This window comes from Gadus macrocephalus, chromosome 21 (assembly GCF_031168955.1).
Source record: "Gadus macrocephalus chromosome 21, ASM3116895v1".
In the NCBI taxonomy this organism is placed as follows: domain Eukaryota; kingdom Metazoa; phylum Chordata; class Actinopteri; order Gadiformes; family Gadidae; genus Gadus; species Gadus macrocephalus.
This window is the reverse complement of record NC_082402.1, coordinates 2,644,709-2,664,668: the sequence shown is the minus strand read 5'-3', so window position 1 is coordinate 2,664,668 and position 19,960 is coordinate 2,644,709. Positions and strand designations below refer to the sequence as shown.

Genomic DNA, 19,960 nt, shown 5'->3' with positions numbered 1-19,960 from the left:
TTAAGCAGTAGGAAGTAAATTCATTATCATGTGAACCTGTAGGAAGTCAACTCATTATCATGTGAACCAGAAGGAAGTCAACTCACGGAGGAGAAGGTTTAGATTTATTTAAAGGTGCACTTCCTAATATTTAAAACTTCTAAAATGTGCTAAAAAGGTTTTGCATGCTTCCTCTTCAGCCTCATTAACGACATCAGCCCATCCTACCACAATGTTTGTATTAAGGCCTTTAGTTTGTTTATATCGGCCCGTGGATATGCCCCGCCCTCTTTTCCGTTGACAGGCATCAGAGCGAATCAAATCCCGAGTACTAGGTTTCATTGAATTTAATTTTTCTAGATGGTACGTAGCGTAGGTCACTAAATAAGATATAGAACAATCTAGTTTGATACTGATTTGTTGCCTTTATCCTTTTGGATGCATGCGTTCGATTTAATAAATGTTGGTTCTATTTCTGGGTGTGATATGTGTTATCTATATGTATAGATATATGTTATGTAGATCTAGGCCTACATAAGAGCTGATAGGAAATGAGACTGTCTTTGTTCAGCTTCTGGTTTGTCATGCACATGTATGAAGCGGTTAGAACCATCATGTAGTACAGTATTCATCAGAGCAGTCCTGGTCGACACACTGTAGCATCCGCCAATAAACTGAAACACTTCATGAACTTTTCATTATAATATTGTGATTGACAATCTCTCAGGTCAGCAATGTCGTCATAGTTTACATTGAAACAATGCTGACTATTCCACAGGATCAGTGTAGGTTAGCTTCTTTGCTAGCGGTAGCTGTTACTGTATACCTGATCTACGGAAGCAGACGTCGGGGGCATAGTCTACACAAAGGCTTATTTCATTGGGAAGGGTTTCTAAAGAAATAAGCTGCACTTCTCATACCTAAAGCCCAAAGCACACTCATGTAGCATGGCTGCATTCATTAGCAGGCTTCGAATTCAAAAGGTTTGTTTTTTGTGTGTTTGCATTTTGGAATGCCAAATTTCCAAGGTCCATCAGTAGCCTGACAACACTCGTGGGCTACCTGGGACTCCACACATCCACTCCTCTGGTTCCTTCTGTGCATTGGTGTGTGTCCCATACTTATGGGTTCATAAGTATGGGATTTATCAGAAATCAGATTGCAAGCCAAGAGAAACAACATCGGAATGTTCTGTTAAAAACAAACATTTCCAGGCCTTCATATTTCGATATTTTACACAGCCGTATTGTGCAGCTGTTTCAAACTAAATGTTTTCAGGAAGGCCAGTGTGGTATGTGTTGTGTGTGACATCACTTTACATTACTGCCAGTCGTGCTTTCAGGAAATCTGTCCAAATCTCTCATTAACCCCTTCACTCCAACGAGCTACCCCAACGTGTGTGTGTGTGTGTGTGTGTGTGTGTGTGTGTGTGTGTGTGTGTGTGTGTGTGTGTGTGTGTGTGTGTGTGTGTGTGTGTGTGTGTGTGTGTGTGTGTGTGTGTGTGTGTGTGTGTGTGTGTGTGAAGAGCCACGTGATAAATACACTCCATTGAAGTTCCATCGTAAGAGCAGATGTTTGTACATTCAATGAGGTTTGCATGTTTGTACCAATACACATGTGTGTTTGATAGCCTATCATTTCAATAGACATAATAGGACCCATGTACAATTTCTGTGCATTCTCAGGCCATCTAACAGCAACCCATCATACTTTTATTTTGAAAGGCAGTAGAAACGTCCAGTCAAATGGCAGACTCCCCTAACCCTTACTTCCTGTTTTACATGACGACACACACAGAAAACAAGATAGCCTACTACTGAGGTCTGTCTGGACCTCCGGCGACCTGTCTACCGACTCCAGATGAGTCTCCTATCGCAGTTCAAATAAAAACTTAAACTGTTCGACCGTTCTGCCACATAGGTGGGAGCAGTCTGCTGCAGATCACCTTTTTCCCCATTTTGTTTCACACATAATCGACTCATTAACGAACGTAGTGTTCAGCTTCTAGCCATGTTGGAGTAATGGACCAGTAATGAATTATGACGTTTGATGACGTCGTGAATTATCATGTTTTTTCTGCATATTTTGTATGAATGCAGATATCGTTTGAGACATAATTTAACGTCACTCATTTGCATCCGCCTAACTTGTTTTTTTAAGATAGCGGTGAAAGAAAGACGGACCTTAAACCTGTCCTCAATATTTATACAGACTATATCATATCTGGACTTGAGGATTTAAGGTGATTGGCTGACGACAGCAGACAGTAGCATCCCCTCAGATGAGTGGATATTAGAGACATTCATATCGATATGGACACTGTCACTCATCATTTAACACAACCCTGACGTACGGGTGTATCGGTAGAAATCGCCCCTCCTGATTGGTCTTTGGAGTCGCTTTCTACCCAATGACGGGCCGAGCCTGAAGCAGAGCGCCATATGATCAGCAACACATCTGGCTCTTGTTATCCCAGGAATGCCGGGGTTTGGGAAGAAACAACGAAAGCCAAAGGAAAACAGACCCTTCTGGAGGGTTAGGTTAGGGTTAGTTTAGAGGGTGAGAGGGTTGGGGTTAGTTTAGAGGGTTAGGGTTAGGGTTAGGGTGAGAGGGTCAGGTTTGAGGGTTAGGGTTAGGGTTAGGGTTAGGGTTAGGGTTAGGTGAAGGATAGGGTTAGGTGAAGGTTAGGGCTAGGTTAGGGTTAGGTTAGGGTGAGAGGGTCAGGTTTGAGGATTAGGTTAGGGTTAGATGAAGGTTAGGTTCAGTGGCGGTTATAGAAATCTTTTACTAGGGGGGCCAAGGAGGGTTCAGTGTTTAACAAGACGGGCACAAAAAAAAAAGGCAAATTATATTTAAAGGTTATAAACTTTACGTTACTTTAAAATCATCCAACATTTAATTGGTTCAAGAGTTTATAACTTCAACAGTCTGTATTTTTCTGTCTAACTATCTTAAATTGATGGAGCTTATGGCCTAAATCATCAAAATCATGTTAACATTTGTTTTGTACAACCGTGCAAGAGATGTAGGGCCATAAATAATTAAAAATTAAAAATACATTACAGGGTAAAAAAACAACGAAGTGCAAAACGATGTGCCATTTCCTATTTATTTTTTATCAGTTTCAGAAAAACTGTGTTCCGAAAGAGGCTGAGCTTACAGGAAGGGTTGCTAATAACCCTTCCTGTAAGCTCAGCCTCTTTCGGAACACAGTTTTTCGGAACACAAAGGCCTAAAAAATGTTTTTGTTTGGTTCCGGTTTCCGACCGACCATGTCAATTTATGTGCGACCCAAATTATTTTATGAGCTATATAAATATATAAATCTTAAAGCTATATAAATCTTGCAACAGCAGAAATCGTGGCTCCGTTCCATGAAATCTTTGATTAATTTGGTCAGCACGGGGGAGGGGGGCTACATGGGGGAGGCGGGGGGGGACATGTCTACAGGGGTTAGGTTAGGTTAGGTTAGGATGAGAGTGTTGGGGCTAGCTGGTTAAGTTATGGTTAGAGGGTTAGGTTAGAGGGTCAGGGTGAGTGGGTTAGGGTGAGAGTGTTAGGGTAAGAGGGTGAGAGGGTTAGGCTATGGTGAGAGGGTTAGGGTTATAGGGTGAGAGGGTTAGGGTAAGAGGGTGAGAGGGTTAGGCTATGGTGAGAGGGTTAGGGTTATAGGGTGAGAGGGTTAGGGTAAGAGGGTGAGAGGGTTAGGCTATGGTGAGAGGGTTAGGGTTATAGGTTGAGAGGGTTAGGGTTATAGGGTGAGAGGGTTAGGGTTAGAGGGTTTGATTAGGGTGAGAGGGTTAGAGGGTTAGGTTAGGGTGAGAGGGTTAGGTTAGGGTGAGAGGGTTAGGTTAGGGTGAGAGGGTTAGGTTAGGGTGAGAGGGTTAGGTTAGGGTGAGAGGGTTAGGTTAGGGTGAGAGGGTTAGGGTTATAGGGTTAGAGGGTTAGGTTCGGGTGAGGGGGTTAGGTTAGGGTGAGAGGGTTAGGTTAGGGTGAGAGGGTTAGGTTCGGGTGAGGGGGTTAGGTTAGGGTGAGAGGGTTAGGTTAGGGTGAGAGGGTTAGGGTTATAGGGTGAGAGGGTTAGAGGGTTAGGTTCGGGTGAGGGGGTTAGGTTAGGGTGAGAGGGTTAGGGTTATAGGGTGAGAGGGTTAGGGTTATAGGGTGAGAGGGTTGGAGGGTTAGGTTCGGGTGAGGGGGTTAGGTTAGGGTGAGAGGGTTAGGTTAGGGTGAGAGGGTTAGGTTCGGGTGAGGGGGTTAGGTTAGGGTGAGAGGGTTAGGTTAGGGTGAGAGGGTTAGGGTTATAGGGTGAGAGGGTTAGAGGGTTAGGTTCGGATGAGAGGGTTAGGTTAGGGTGAGAGGGTTAGGTTACGGTTAGGTAGTTGGTGGATCAATCCCTAACCCACCCTTCTTCTTCTGCCTCTTCTTCTTTCCAGCTGAGGACCCCCCCCCCCCCCCCTCCCCCCGGCAATGCCACGGCCGTCCCTCTGATGGGACGATGGGACCCTGCACCCGCGGGCAGTGTTGGGAAAGTTTACTTTCTACGTGAACTAGTTCAAATCTTCAGTTCACAGATTTTAAAATGAACTGGTAATGAACTCATAATTCAAAATTTTGAGCTAAATTCACAGTTACAAAAAATGAACTAGTTCATAGTTCTTTTTTTCAATATGTTGCTGTGAGCTATTTTTTTTATCCGGTATTTTGAACATTGAGCCCCCTTTCTGGTTTGTCTAGGATGAAATAGAGTGGTTGAATCAAGTATCGTAGCGAAATACAGTTTCTATCGTGTTTTATTGCACATTTAGCGCATTTTGAAAATCCAATTAATTTCTGTTGGAAGACTCATTGCTCGTTGGCTGGAAACGGAAAAGAGGGTTGTTCACGTTTGGTTGTAGTCTTTTCGCTCGGTTCTAGCCCTTCTGTTGAGACGGAGAAGCGAGCGAAAAGACAACAACCAAACGTAAACAGCCCCCCTTTCCGTTTCCGGCCAACAAGCAATGATTCTAGGAGGTATTCTAGTCCGCTGAGCTATGAGCCAGAGAGCTAACGTTATGGATTGTACATATTTATAATTCGAAATTCGTCTCAGCCTTTATACCGCAGATACTCTAGGGTCTATATCATATAACCACGTTGTCTGATTACAGATAAACCCATGTTTCACAATTGACCAGCTCTCGTTTTGAAGAATAATCACTGCGCCATTCGTTTCAATAGGAATCGCGACGGTTTATACTTTCAACATAAAGTGTACATATTTATAACTTGAAATTCGTCCCAGCCTTTATACCACAGATACTAGGGTCTATAGCATATAACCGCGTTTTCTGATTACAGTTTAATGTAACAGTAAGCTGACAACACCGCAACTGCAAATGAACTACACAGAGATAACCATGGCAACCGCTCAAACAAACGTTCTTTTTGCGATCATTCTGCGCGCGCATCCGCCGTGTTGATAAACAAATAACCCCCCTCATTGAACAAAGTTAAACCGAGTGAGCGTGCCGGACCACAGACACCACAATGAACGAGTTCACAGTGACGTCTATCAGGCAGTAATACAGTACGTTCAGTTCACGTTCGTCCCAAAATATGAACGAGTTCATGAACTATCGTTCGATGAACGCGTTCAGGCACACCACTGCCCGCGGGGCCCCCACGGTGTTCTTGTTAAGCCTGCTGTGGCCCCTGCTTCCCCCCGCGGCGGCGGAGGAGGTGGACCCCAGCGGCGGCGTCCCCTTCATGGGGGGGAACTACGAGGGCCACCCCATGCTGTACTTCGACCGGGCCGACGTGGAGGAGCTCCAGGCCCGGGCGTCCGGGACCCACCGGGACCTGGCCCGGAGGATCCGCCAGGCCGGGGAGGCCATGCTGGAGCACCCCGAGGAATACCTGCCCCCCTGGAGCCCGGCGAGGTTCAGCGCCCGCTGGAACGAGGTGTACGGGAACAACCTGGGGGCGCTGTCCATGTTCTGCCTGCTGTACCCGCACCGCGCCGGGGCCCTGGACCTGGCCCGCGACTACATGGAGAGGATGGCCGCTCAGCCTAGTTGGTACTTTTTCTGCTTCTGCTTCGTTCTCTACCCCTTCACTGTCTGTGTATGATCAACACCAGGAAGGAGAGTGGCAAAGACCCCCCCTCCCCCCCGGTCCAAGGCACCGGGGTCCAGCCCGGACGTACGCAAGCCCGCCTGTGGTTCCTGACCTCGTCCTGCTCTTTAATGGATCTCGATCCCCTCTGAGTCCCTCTGGAATCGAAGCGTTGTAGCGATCACCATCTCACAGGCCTCGGCAGTCCACTTCCTGAAGTCGTCTTCATCGACGACGGCAATATTCGGAGGAGGCTGTTCACTGCTGTCCTAGGCTGTCAGGAACTGGTCCGGAACTGAACGGACAGTAGCAAATAATCCTGTTTATAGAACTAACATAGAACCCTAGCTAACCCCCCCGTAGCATAGAATAGTGGCAAATAACTAGCAAAGAACCAGACCCGGACCGTAGGATAGAACTAGCGTAGTACCCTAGTCAAGCAGCGGGTAGCATTAAGTACGAATGACACTGTTAATCTCCATCGTTGCCATGGAAGCTATCGGACAAAGGGGATAATGTACGGCTTGTTTTTCGGTTGAAATGACAGAAAGGTATCTGGAGAATTGACCTCTGAGGCAGTGGGCCCCTCTGCCGGCTCACCGGCCAATCAGAACGTAGCCCAGGGTTCACCTCCATTGCTGTCTGGGGCCCACAAGGAGCCGGCTGCAGGAAATGTGTTCAGCAGCTGTAGGAGTCCTGCAGCAAAGCCCCGGTTGGGATGGAACGAGATGCTCAGGTTTTAGGTCTGAGGCCCGCTACCTCAGTGGGGCGGTGGAGGTTCAGGCGTAGAGATGTCTAGATGTTTAAGCAGCCATGTGGTATTGTTAAGCTGAGGGTTAGGAGGTTGAGGTCAGTGTACAGGTCTGGGTTTGGGCCAAAGACACATTTGTTAGCTTTCAAGGCTCTTTTTCTGTATTGCCTCACGGTTTGAAGAATTGCATTAATCTTCCTCTTCAGGCATTGAAGGGTAAACCTCCTGCCTTTCTTGGACGATAATCCCTCTGGAGTGATTCTAACTTTCTAATGCTGGCTTTCAATACATTTCCCTCCCATTGAATGCCTTCAGCTTCTGATAATAGAAGGCTGCTGCTGCATGGCTAATCACTCCCACTGTTGGCTGGCAATGACTCGTGGATCTACTTGGCGACGGGAGAATCTCGATAGCATAGTGAACATGGCGGCGTGTAGCAAAATAAACACCACTGAACCACAGGTTTTGTTTGAAGAGTTGTATTCGTAGCTCTGTGATTTGAGGCTGCTAGGGTTAGGCGTTAGGCTAAGGGTTGCACCATGATGTATTTGCAGGTATCAGACCACCCTGACGTGTACCCTCATCTCCACTAAGACTCCAGTATGGAGGAGCAGATGGCAGCAGAGTCTTGTGTACACACACTGGAGTGAAGTGCTCTGTGTGCTTTGGCAGAGTTCAGGACACGTACCGGTGATGACTTGCGTCAAGTGCTCCTGTTGGGGCTGAGACGCTGCGGAGCACGGAGATAAGGCTCAATAACCCGGCTGGAGGTCTGGATTCCTTCTGCGGGATGGAACAGGACTTACAGGAGCAGTGGTAGAGGTTCACCTTCCCTGGTCTGTGGTTCACTATTCGGTCACTAAAAGACCCTTTTATCCAAAGCCACTTAACGTTTCTCTCTTTTAGATATGTGATCGCTGTAAAGTATGGACATGGATTAAATATGTACTTGATTATAAACCATGCAATTCTAGATATTTTCATAGGTGCCATGATGATTGCTAACTCGAATGAATGAGAGGAAACCAACCCCCCACCCCCCCCCCCCAGGAGTAGATTCCTGGGGGTGCAGTATAAGCCCATGTTGAAAGGGAAGCCTTCAGCCCCTCTGATACATGCGGGCGTTCCCGGGAGACGGACGCAGGGCGGATGTGCCGATGCCCAAGGCCTGTCTTTGATATTCACTGGGAAGGGAAGCGTATTCCGCTCCATGTGTAGAGGCAGAATCTGAGGGTCTGAAGGGGAAGGCGCTGGTGTCCTGAAGGTCACGTCTAAAACGGACAAAGCCGTGCTCTGCTGCGTCTGGGTGTTGTGTGCTTTCACCAGACCTCCAACCGTGGTTTAAGAAACATCTGAAATCAATCCCCTTTTATGTTTGTCTATATTTAATTGAAGATACTTCCAAGAAAACACCTTTTCTTTATTTACCACAGAAACCATTTGCTACTTTACAAAAGAGAAGAGTCAGCTGTTTCTAACTTTTTTTAAGACGTTTAGTTTCATCTCCATGCACACCAGGCAGATTTACAGCGTTCTAAAACGCTACCTACCTTGTGTTTTTACAATTCAAAAGAGAAAACGGATATTAAAACTCTAATTACAAGGTTTGGCGGAGGAAATTAAACTTTTTACGCGTTTCCTGATTGCTGATGGCAAATTAAAACGAAGCTTTTTGCAGCACATGTGCCTCCCAGTTTGGCTTCAGTGGAGCAAATATTTGTGTTGGAATTATTCTGTGTCGATTTAAGTTTCATCTGGCTAATTCTAATGGTCAATGAATTATATTGGGACAGCTCAAGAGAAAGAACACGTTGTCTACTCAAGGGTTGTTGAGTAGACTAGAGCAAGATGCCTCCTAACCCCTACCTGCTCCTTAATGTCCTCAGTCTACCTGTAGGCCTCCTAGAAACAGACACCTTAACCCCTTCCCTTCAAGCAGGTCCCATGTTCCCTGCCTGGGTCAAAGAGCTTCCTCTCCTCTCCTCTCCTCTCCTCTCTTCTCTCTCCTCCTCCTCTTTTCTATTCTCTTCTCTCCTCTCCTCTTGTCTCCTCTCCTCTCTTCTCTCCTCTCCTCTCCTCTCCTCTTTGGCTCCTCTGCTCTCTTCTCCCCCTTCCTTCAACTAAATGAGGACAAAACAGAGATAATTGTATTTGGTTCTAAAACGGAAAGGCTTAAAGTAACCCAACACCTTCACTCTCTGTCCCTGAAAACCTCAATCAAAGCCAGAAATCTAGGGGTTATCATGGATTCAGATTTACATTTCGACAGTCACATCAAATCAGTTACAAAATCGGCATATTATCACCTTAAAAATGTTGCAAGACTTAGAGGGCTCATGTCCACCGAAGACTTACAAAAACTTGTACATGCCTTTATCACTAGTAAGCTTGATTACTGCAATGGTCTCCTTACTGGTCTCCCAAAACAAACTCTGAGGAAGCTTCAGCTTGTTCAGAATGCTGCTGCTAGAGTTCTAACAAAGACCAAAAAATGTGATCATATTACATCAATTCTGAAATCGTTACATTGGCTTCCTGTATGTCAGAGAATTGATTTTAAAATCATGTTGCTAACCTATAAATCCCTACATGGTTTAGGCCCAAAATATTTAACTGATATGCTTCCACTACATCAGCCTTCTAGACCACTAAGAAGCTCTGAGACCAATCTGTTAATTATCCCCTGAGTAAACACGAAACATGGGAAAGCAGGATTTAGTTACTATGCAACAAATAGCTGGAATAAACTCCCAGAGGATTTAAGACTTGCCCCAACTCTGAGCACCTTTAAAACAAGACTGAATACTTTTATGTTTGCTATAGCTTTCTGCTAAATCTTAAATACATTGCACTTTCTAAAAATAACTTTGCCTTTATTTTCTATTTTAATACTAAAATGCCTTTTTAACTTTCTATTTTACCCATTTCTTTGCATATGTTTTTGTTTTACTTATCTATTATTTTATTTAATTGTATGACAATGTTTATATGTGAAGCACTTTGAGTCTGCCTTGTGTATGAAAAGTGCTATATAAATAAAGTTGCCTTGCCTTCCTCTCCTCTGCTCTACTCTTGTCTCCTCTCCTCTCCTCTGCTCTCCTCTCCTTCCTCTCCTTCCTCTGCTTTCCTCTCCTCTTGTCTCATCTCGTCTCCTCACCTCTCATCTCCTCTCATCTCATCTCCTCTCCCCTTGTCTCCTCCAGGCTCCTCTTCTCATCTCCTCTCCCCTTGTCTCCTCCAGGCTCCTCTTCTCATCTCCTCTCCCCTTGTCTCCTCCAGGCTGGTGAAGGACGCTCCCTGGGATGAGGTCCCGGTCGCCCACTCCCTGACGGGCTTCGCCACGGCATATGACTTCCTGTTTGAGTTCCTGAGCCAGGCTCAGCAGGAGCGCTTCCTGCAGGTGATCGGCAACGCCACGCGCCTGATGTACGAGAAGTCGTACGTGCGCGGCTGGGGCTTCCAGTACCTCCACAACCACCAGCCGACCAACTGTGTGGCGCTGCTGACGGGAAGCCTGGTGTACATGACCCAAGGTAAGAAGACCTCCTGCTAACCTTGACCTAACCCGTCCAACCTGTGCATGACCCAAGCTACAGGCACCTCCTGCTAACCTTAACCTAACCCCTCCAATCTGTATCCCCACCGGTCTGCTGACACCACCTGCTGTTTAACCTTGCCAACCCCCTTCCACTGAGCTGGTAAACAATTCTTAAGCGAATAGGCAGACACAATGATGACCTGGATTTCACCCAATACTCAATATCAAAATAATGTCACACTAAAACTATTCCAATGGAAAAATGAACTTCCTTAATCTGGTCGTATTCCAGCTCTTCCAGCCTATAAATTCATTATTCATAAACAGCTCAGCTTTGTCTCCATCCCCTCCTGGTCAAATGTTCCCACGGCGACGGGAGGCGAGTGTTTCCTCTCTTGTCACCCGCCCAGGACCTCCATCCCCCCCCCCCCCCCCCCCCCCCCACCCCCCATTCTCTCCCGTTTATCAAACGGGAGAGAATCGCATCAGATTGAGCTGCAGACCGCAGGTCGTTCCCTGCTCCTTGAAAGACGTTCAGCTGTCCTTCGTTATGTTGGTGTGTTGGAAAGAAAGAATACAAACCTCTAAAGGCACTGCGAGGGAAAGATAGCTGGTCGTACTTAAGGACAGATGGTCTAACTTAAAGATGGTCTTACCTTAAGATAGATCGTCTTACTTAGTGATGGTCTTAATTAAAGATAGATAGTCTTACTTAGAGATGGTCTTAATTAAAGATAGACGGTCTAACTTAAAGATGGTCTTACCTTCAGATAGGTGGTCTTGCGTAAAGATGGTTTTATTTAAAGATTGTCTAACTTAAAGAAAGATTGTCTAAGTTAATGATGGATCGTCTAAGTTAAAGATGGATGGTCTTAGTTAAAGATAGACGGTCTTAATTAAAGATGAATGGTCGTATTAAAGATGGTTTCAATAAAAGATAGCTGGTCTAAGTTAAAGACAGATTATGTTTGTGTGTTGGGCAGAGAGAGGCGGTAGGGCCGTTGTGAAAGGTCTGGCCTCTACTGGAGTACGATAGGATGAGGGATTAGATTCCTGGTGCAAAGAGGGGGTCTTTAGGGCCTTAAATCTGTCTGGGCTGAAGGCTCCTCCGGGCTTTTCCTTCTCTCTGTGGACGACAAGGAAAGAAAGAATGTCGGCAACAAAGAAAGAATACAAACAGGTTTAAACGCACTGAAAGGTCTATTCAGGAAGTCAGTTGGGTTTTAAACATTATTTTCTTTCTTTTCATGCGTGGAAAAGGTTTTCTACGTCGACCAGTTCCCGGCCGGGCCTGGGGGAGAAGGGTTTCTCTCAGCCAGTACTTGTTGTTCTCTGGGGAGTCATCGAATTGGCTCCCAGTAAAATTTCTGAGGAGTAGACGCTGGAGTTATTGGATGGTGTCTTGTGTTTTTTTTGGGTTGTGAAATTATCTTAGAAGTCTGGGAACGCGTCATCCCTACCCTCTGCCTGAACCCTGAAGGGCTCCTGGCTCCTTCTCACCCGTCCCCGGTTTCACTCCCGGCCTTCCACCCTTAACACGCCGCCCCGTCGCCGTGGTAACCAAGACGGAGGTGTCCTTCATCGGCCTGCGGGTCAATGTCCATCCCTAGTGGACATTGACCCGCAGGCCGGGTCAATGTCCTCAAGCTCAGCAGCCCCGCAACGTCTGAGGTCTAACGGACCCGGTCTCACTGTGGGACCCGGTCTCTGTAGGACCCGGTCTCTCTGTGGGACCCGGTCTCTCTGTGGGACCCGGTCTCTCTGTGGGACCCGGTCTCTGTAGGACCCGGTCTCTGTAGGACCCGGTCTCTCTATAGGACCCGGTCTCTCTATAGGACCCGGTCTCTGTAGGACCCGGTCTCTGTAGGACCCGGTCTCTATAGGACCCGGTCTCTCTGTGGGACCCGGTCTCTCTATAGGACCCGGTCTCTCTATAGGACCCGGTCTCTCTATAGGACCCGGTCTCTCTATAGGACCCGGTCTCTGTAGGACCCGGTCTCTCTATAGGACCCGGTCTCTCTGTGGGACCCGGTCTCTGTAGGACCCGGTCTCTCTATAGGACCCGGTCTCTCTATAGGACCCGGTCTCTCTATAGGACCCGGTCTCTCTATAGGACCCGGTCTCTCTATAGGACCCGGTCTCTGTAGGACCCGGTCTCTCTATAGGACCCGGTCTCTCTGTGGGACCCGGTCTCTCTGTGGGACCCGGTCTCTCTATGGGACCCGGTCTCTCTATAGGACCCGGTCTCTGTGGGACCCGGTCTCTGTGGGACCCGGTCTCTCTATGGGACCCGGTCTCTCTATAGGACCCGGTCTCACCCTGGACACACGGGGAGGTTCAGGGACAGACGGGGTTCAGGGAGTAGACGGGAGCATTCCGTTGCAGGTGTCTGCACGTCTGGGCTCCCAGACAGATGTTTAATCGGACTGGTTACCCATAATCCACCTGGGGACGGCTGGCCTCTGGTTGGCTACCATTTTGATATTTTAGGGAAAGCTGAAACATTGATCATTGATGATTGTTGATCATTGATCATGGTTAAAATATTTGAGTCATTTGTGCAAGTGAGAAATAATTATATTTATTCCTTGTTTATTATTGAAATGAGTTATTTTCAAGTATTTCCGTTTGCCTGCTTCAGCACTGAGCCAACCTCGTTCCACTCATCGGCTTACCTCTCTGGCGGAGCGGTCGGGTTTAGTTTCTACTAGGGTTAGGGTTAGCTAACTGGCTCCCAGTTCCAACTGAAGCCATGTACTTGTTTGGTCCGTGATCATCTCGAACCCTGACAATTTGTGATTGAATTGATTGACTGAGCTACTATCTGCTAGCCGCAAGGCTAAATTGCCACATACCAGGCAACCCACGTTACGTAGCAATGTAGTTATATTAGCATTAGCACTGTGTTTTTCTACTGCTGCTGTGCTATTGCAACAAACAAATTTCTCATACGGGGGAGAATAAAGTTGTATCGTATTATCTGCTAATTAGTCTCATCATCAGTCGGCCACATTGTGTTATGGTTTATCTATTGGGCTAACAAGATCATTAATCAGTAACATTGATGTTATTTGCTTGCTATTGGACTAACTAACCAGATCAATAATCAGCAACATTGAGGTTATCTGCATGCTATTGGGCTAGCCCCATCACCTCGGCCTCTGATAACATATGTCTATTATTTTTTTATTGTGGGGTTTCCCACAGACTGGTTCCTGGGAATCAAGTGGTAGAACCGAACCAGCAGGGAGTTGAGAAAATTGCTGTGTGTGTGTGTGTGTGTGTGTGTGTGTGTGTGTGTGTGTGTGTGTGTGTGTGTGTGTGTGTGTGTGTGTGTGTGTGTGTGTGTGTGTGTGTGTGTGTGTGTGTGTGTGTGTGTGTGTGTGTGTGTGTGTGTGTGTGTGTGTGAATAGCATTTCTAAAGCCTAGTTTCGACTTCATTTCTTTGGATGTTTACAAAGGACGGTCTTACTTAAAGATAAACGGGCCAACTTAAAGATAGACGGTCCAACTTAAAGATAGACGGTCTAACTTAAAGATAGACGGTCTAACTTAAAGATAGACGGTCTAACTTAAAGATAGACGGTCTAACTTAAAGACAGACGGTCTAACTTAAAGACAGACGGTCTAACTTAAAGACAGACGGTCTAACTTAAAGATAGATGGTCACATAGTACTGCTAGTTCTGACCGTCTCCTAGGTAAAGCAGGCGGGGCGGGGTCTGTCAGACCTGCTGTCCGGGTTAAATGGGAGTTTGTGTTTGGTGGCAAATAGCTTCTGAGTGCTGTCCCCCCACCGGCAGAGCCCTGCCCCCCCCCCCCGGCCCCCCAGGTGAAACAGACCCAGTAACACTGCCGCCATGTAAACCCATAGACGGTGGAAACCACTACCACCACTTCTCAAAGACCTGCGGCTGTGTGCAGTCATTATGTGGTCCCAGTTCCCATAGTAAACTGTGTGTGTGTGTGTGTGTGTGTGTGTGTGTGTGTGTGTGTGTGTGTGTGTGTGTGTGTGTGTGTGTGTGTGTGTGTGTGTGTGACAGAGAGAGGGCTCTGTCCCCTAGCATCATATTTTCCTAGCGGTCTGAGCCCCTCTGCTGTGTTCGGAGAGAAAGGCCTTTTCCCTAGCACTCTTTCTTTAGACGTGTTTCTTTAGACATGCTTGTTTTTATTACAGCTATGAACTGTTAATATGAACGTTTGAAAGCGATATTAAAAGAAAAGCGTTGCTGTATTTCGATGATGAACAGAAGTCTTAAACGACACGGGAGACGTAGCTCATGCGAGCTGGACAGCTAGCGGTTTCTGCTCTTGAGCCTGCGGTCTCGTACAGGTTACGTCACGCTCAACAACATCCCTTCTGACTAGCAACTAATCATTCCAATGTGTTATTTATCTATCACTCTGTCCGCTTCTGATCTGGATGGGTTTGCTCTCTGGAGTGTAAGCAGGTTTTGTTTTGTTCCTTGTTGCTTTGATTGTCCTCCTCCTGTAATTCGCTTTGGATTACAGTCTGTTTACTGACTCCACGGGAATGTGATGTGAATACACCAGGGCTGCATGTACCCGTGAGAAGCTCCAGGTCTCTAACCCTCCTTCTCCTCCTCTGCTCCCCCCTCCCCCTCCTCTCTGCTCCCCCTTCCCCTTCCTCCCCCCTACTTCTCCTCTCTGTTTCCTCCTCCTCCTCCCCACCTCTCTGCTCCCCCCTCCCTCTCCCCCTCCTCTCTCCTCCTCCTCCTCCTCCGTGCTCCCCCTTCCCCCTCCTCCTCCCCCCTCCCCCTCCTCCCCCTTCTCCTCCCCCCTCCTCTCTGCTCCCCCTTCCCCCTCCTCTCTCCTCCTCCTCCTCCTCCGTGCTCCCCCTTCCCCCTCCTCCTCCTCCTCCTCCGTGCTCCCCCTTCCCCCTCCTCCTCCTCCTCCTCCCCCTTCTCCTCCCCCCTCCTCTCTGCTCCCCCTTCCCCCTCCTCTCTCCTCCTCCTCCTCCTCCTCCCCCCTCCTCCTCCTCCCCCCTCCTCTCTGCTCCCCCTTCCCCCTCCTCTCTGCTCCCCCCTCCTCCCTCTCCCCCTCCTCCTCCCCCTTCCCTCTCCTCCTCCTATCTGCTCCTCCTCCTGCTCCTCCCCCTCCTCCTCCCCCCTCCTCTCTGCTCCGCCCTCCCCCTCCTCCCTCTCCCCCTCCTCCTCCTCCTCCCCCAGGCTACCTCCAGGAGGCGTACGTGTGGGCGAAGCAGGCGCTGTCTGTGATGGAGAAGTCCATGGTGCTCCTGCAGGAGGTGACGGACGGCTCGGTGTACGAGGGCGTGGCGTACGGCAGCTACACCACGCGCTCCCTCTTCCAGTACATCCACCTGGTCCAGAGGCACTTCTCCATCGGACACTTCCAACACCCATGGCTGCTGCAGCACTACGCCTTCATGTACCGCACCATCCTGCCCGGTAGGCTGCTCCTCCTCCTCCTCCTCCTCCTGTACCTCACCATCCTACCTGGTAGGCTCCTCCTCCTCCTCCTCCTCCTCTTCATGTACCGCACCGTCCTGCCTGGTAGGCTGCTCCTCCTCCTCCTCCTCCTCCTCCTCCTGTACCGCACCATCCTACCTGGTAGGCTCCTCCTCCTCCTCCTCCTCCTCCTCCTCCTCATGGTAGAGGGGGAGGAGGAGGAGGAAGAGCAGGAGGAGGTGCAGGTGAGGCCCTTCACAGCCTCTCTTAGCAGCCTGTCTCTCTGGTAGCAGCCTGTCTCTCTGGTAGCAGCCTGTCTCTCTTAGCAGCCTGTCTCTCTGGTAGCAGCCTGTCTCTCTTAGCAGCCTGTCTCTCTGGTAGCAGCCTGTCTCTCTTAGCAGCCTGTCTCTCTGGTAGCAGCCTGTCTCTCTTAGCAGCCTGTCTCTCTGGTAGCAGCCTGTCTCTCTTAGCAGCCTGTCTCTCTGGTAGCAGCCTGTCTCTCTTAGCAGCCTGTCTCTCTGGTAGCAGCCTGTCTCTCTTAGCAGCCTGTCTCTCTGGTAGCAGCCTGTCTCTCTTAGCAGCCTGTCTCTCTTAGCAGCCTGTCTCTCTTAGCAGCCTGTCTCTCTGGTAGCAGCCTGTCTCTCTTAGCAGCCTGTCTCTCTGGTAGCAGCCTGTCTCTCTTAGCAGCCTGTCTCCAGTGCGTTCCTAACGTGACCCTCGCTGTCTCCTCAGGCTTCCAGAGGACGGTGGCTATCGCCGACTCCAACTACAACTGGTTCTACGGCCCCGAGAGCCAGCTGGTCTTCCTGGACCGCTTCGTGATGCGCAACGGCAGCGGCAACTGGCTGGCGGAGCAGATCAACCAGAACCGGGTGACGGAGGGACCCGGGGTGAGGGGGAAAGGCCAGCGCTGGTGCACCCTGCACACAGAGTTCATCTGGTGAGAGAGAGACCCTTCAGACACTGTAGACCCTGTAGACCGGGTCCTCTGGGGAGAGAGAGAGACCCTTCAGACCCTGTAGCCCGGGTCCTCTGGGGAGAGAGAGACCCTTCAGACCCTGTAGACCCTGTAGATCAGGGGTCTCAAACTCACCTTACCTGGGGCTATGTTACGTTGGCTATGTAATCGCTGACAACAGGGGACATTTCATAGCGGTTGGTGGAAACCGGGATATTTTGGCGTCCTTTGGCTTTTGTCGGGCCCACGGAAGTCAAAATTGGGACATCTGGTCCCCCTATCACAAGCGATAAAAAAGCGTGGCAAGCTGTGTGTTTGACAACAACACACTAACACTAAACTTTGGTGTCAAGTAGGGGGCCACAAAATATCGTCCCGCGGGCCTCAATTGGCCCCCGGGCCGCGAGTTTGAGACCCCTGCTGTAGACCCTGTAGACCAGGTCCTCTGGGGAGAGAGAGACCCTTCAGACTCAGGTCCTCTGGGGAGGGGGCATGGGGGGGGGATACTGAGAGAGGGGTAGATTGAAGTATAAATAAAAAGATACCTTTTTCTTATCTAGTTAAAACAATTTCTTTGTTTCTTTATCGAGTGACCTGGGTCCTGGTGTTTCCACCGTACAGATGTTGTCTATCATAATGTACTGATGGTCCTCTCTGTCCCTGGCCACCTGCAGGTACGACCCCAGCCTGACGGCCACGCCCCCCCCCGACTTCGGCACGCCCCAGCTGCACCACTTCCTGGACTGGGGCGTGGTCACCTACGGCAGCGCCCTCACCGCCGACACCAACCACTCCTTCCTGTCCTTCAAGGCGGGCAAACTGGGCGGCCGCGCCATCTTCGACATCGTCCACCAGAACAAGTACCGCGAGTGGGTGAAGGGCTGGAGGAACTTCAACGCGGGCCACGAGCACCCCGACCAGAACACCTTCACCTTCGCGCCCAACGGCGTGCCCTTCATCACCGAGGCGCTGTACGGGCCCAAGTACACCCTGCTGAACAACGCGGCGCTGTTCGGCCCCGTGGCGGCCGCCGCCGGGGGCTGCTTCGGGCCCTGGGCCGGCCAGGTCACGGAGGCCTGCGACTCCAAGTGGCTGCGCTACAAGGAGGGTCCGGCGGCGGACGCCCAGGGCAGCGTGGAGGCGGCCATGCAGCGGCAGGGCCTGGTGTTCGTCCGCGGGGAGGCCCGGTCCGCCTACAGCCCCGAGCTCAAGCTCCGCAGCTTCCAGAGGAACCTGCTGCTGCTGCACCCCCAGCTGCTGGTGGTGGTGGACCACGTGGAGCTGGAGCCCGACAGCCCCACGCGCGCCATGAGCGCCTTCTTCCACAACACGGACGCGCCCTTCCGGGCGGCCGAGGTGGACGGCGTGCACGGGGCCTGCATCCGGCACGGCCAGGACTCCTACAAGATGTTCTGGATGGACGACACGGGCTTCAGCGACAAGGGGCAGCTGGGGTACTGGGGTTACCCCAGGGGGTACCCCTACAACGGCTCCAACTACGTGAACGTGACCATGCCGCTGAGGTACCCTCGCACCCGGGTGGCCTACGTCTTCTTCGGCCCGGGCGTGGTCGTGAGGAGCTTCAGTCTGCGCGGGGACGCGGAGCGCGTGGACCTGTACCTGTCCACGCAGGACCACAGCTACACGGTGTACCTGCTGACCGCCGCGGCCCCCAGCAAGCCGCTGTTTGCCATGGTGCTGGTCGACCAGAAGAAGGTGGTGTTCGAGAAGACGACGCCGTCGGCGCCGCCCACGCCGCTGGCGGAGGTGGAGGAGTACGTCAACGTGGTGGAGGACAACCTCCAGCACGCCATGCCCGTCTTCCAGCAGATGGAGAGGCACATCCTGGGCCGGGTGCTGAACACCGCCAGCTTCCGCAAGACGGCCGAGCGCCTGCTGCAGTTCTCTGACAAGAAGCGGACGGAGGAGGTCATCGAGAAGATGTTCAGCATGTCCAAGAAGCAGGGAAAGGGCAAGGGCGGCAAGAAGGTCAACATGGCCGACGAGCTCTCCGAGAGCCTGCCCGACCTCTTCGCTCAGGTGGAGCTGAGCGAGAAGAAGGAGCGGCAGAAGAGCCCGCGGCGCGTCTCCGAGGACGCCGAGGAGGGCGACGGAGACTCGCGGGCCTTCATCGAGTACGCCGACAGCCGCAAGAACCGGAAGGACGCCTCCGTGAAGGGCCGCAAGTTCAAGGAGGTCCAGGTGGCGCCCACGGCGGCGGGGGCGGGGGACGGCGGCGGCCCGCCCGCCGCGAACGCCTACATCAGACTGTTCCTGTTGGGGAACATCAGCACCTTCTTCCTGCTGCTGGGCGCCATGCTGTTCAGGCTGCCCAAGCCGCGCAGCCGGCGCCTCCAGAAGGGCTTCTACGGCCTGCTGCTGGCGGACAGCGCGGTGCTGCTGTACCTCTACTCCTCCTGCTCCCGCGCGCAGTGCTGATGTCATCGGTGTGCGACGCGGGCCACCCCGGGGGGAGGTCACGAATCCCAGAAGGGATGTTGAGACGCGTGCGCTGCAACCAGGAGGGGCTGTGTTTGTTACAACAGTCTGGTCCCCAGAGCTCCGGATGTCTTTAGGTCAGGATGGGGCGGGGAAAAAAAGGCCCCGGGATGAGGGTGTCAGGCCGGACCCTGGACCAGCGCACCCCTCCCAGTGTCGTTACCAGGGGAACCAGAACGGGATGCTGAGGAGTGATCAACAAGGTGACCCGGTCACCTGGTGAAACGCGGCGGGACCTTAAGCAGCCATGACAACCGATTCAAATCCGACACTGTACCGACCTCACCAGGGAGTTTCCCCCCCAGTTGGGTCAATCCGCTGTCTGGGCTGACCAGCCCCCGTTCAGTTTGACCATTCAGCCTTTCCACTTATCCTGCGACTGACTGGGAGGTTCTTGATACTCAGGCACATCAAATGAAGGGCCAGCTGAGGTGTCTTGCTCAAGGGCAGTCCTCATGTCTCTTCCAGGCCCCTGATGTCTCTTCCAGGCCCCTGATGCCTCCTCCAGGCCCCTGATGCCTCCTCCAGGCCCTCCTCTGTCCTCCAGGCTCCTGATGCCTCCTCCAGACCCTCCTCTGTCCTCCAGTACACTGATGCCTCCTCCAGGCCCTCCTCTGTCCTCCAGGCCCCTGATGCCTCCTCCAGGCCCTCCTCTGTCCTCCAGTACACTGATGCCTCCTCCAGGCCCTCCTCTGTCCTCCAGTACACTGATGC

The 19,960-nt window shown here is 50.8% G+C and overlaps 1 protein-coding gene across 3 annotated transcripts in view; it reads left to right on the top strand.

Annotated features, from left to right (window-relative positions):
* dse (dermatan sulfate epimerase) overlaps positions 1-19,862 on the top strand; it is a 20,814-nt gene extending 952 nt beyond the window's left edge. The window contains exons 1-5 of one of the 3 annotated variants that reach the window (XM_060042353.1): positions 4,434-4,566; positions 10,103-10,356; positions 15,550-15,789; positions 16,522-16,729; positions 17,422-19,748. In XM_060042353.1, the coding sequence (XP_059898336.1) occupies positions 4,559-4,566; positions 10,103-10,356; positions 15,550-15,789; positions 16,522-16,729; positions 17,422-19,186 (2,475 nt within the window). In that variant the 5' untranslated portion in view covers positions 4,434-4,558 and the 3' untranslated portion in view covers positions 19,187-19,748. Of the gene's footprint in view, positions 1-4,433; positions 6,036-10,102; positions 10,357-15,549; positions 15,790-16,521; positions 16,730-17,421 lie in introns of those variants that run through there. The other 2 variants (XM_060042351.1, XM_060042352.1) reach the window with 2 other exon arrangements.
* The last annotated feature ends 98 nt before the right edge of the window (positions 19,863-19,960 follow it).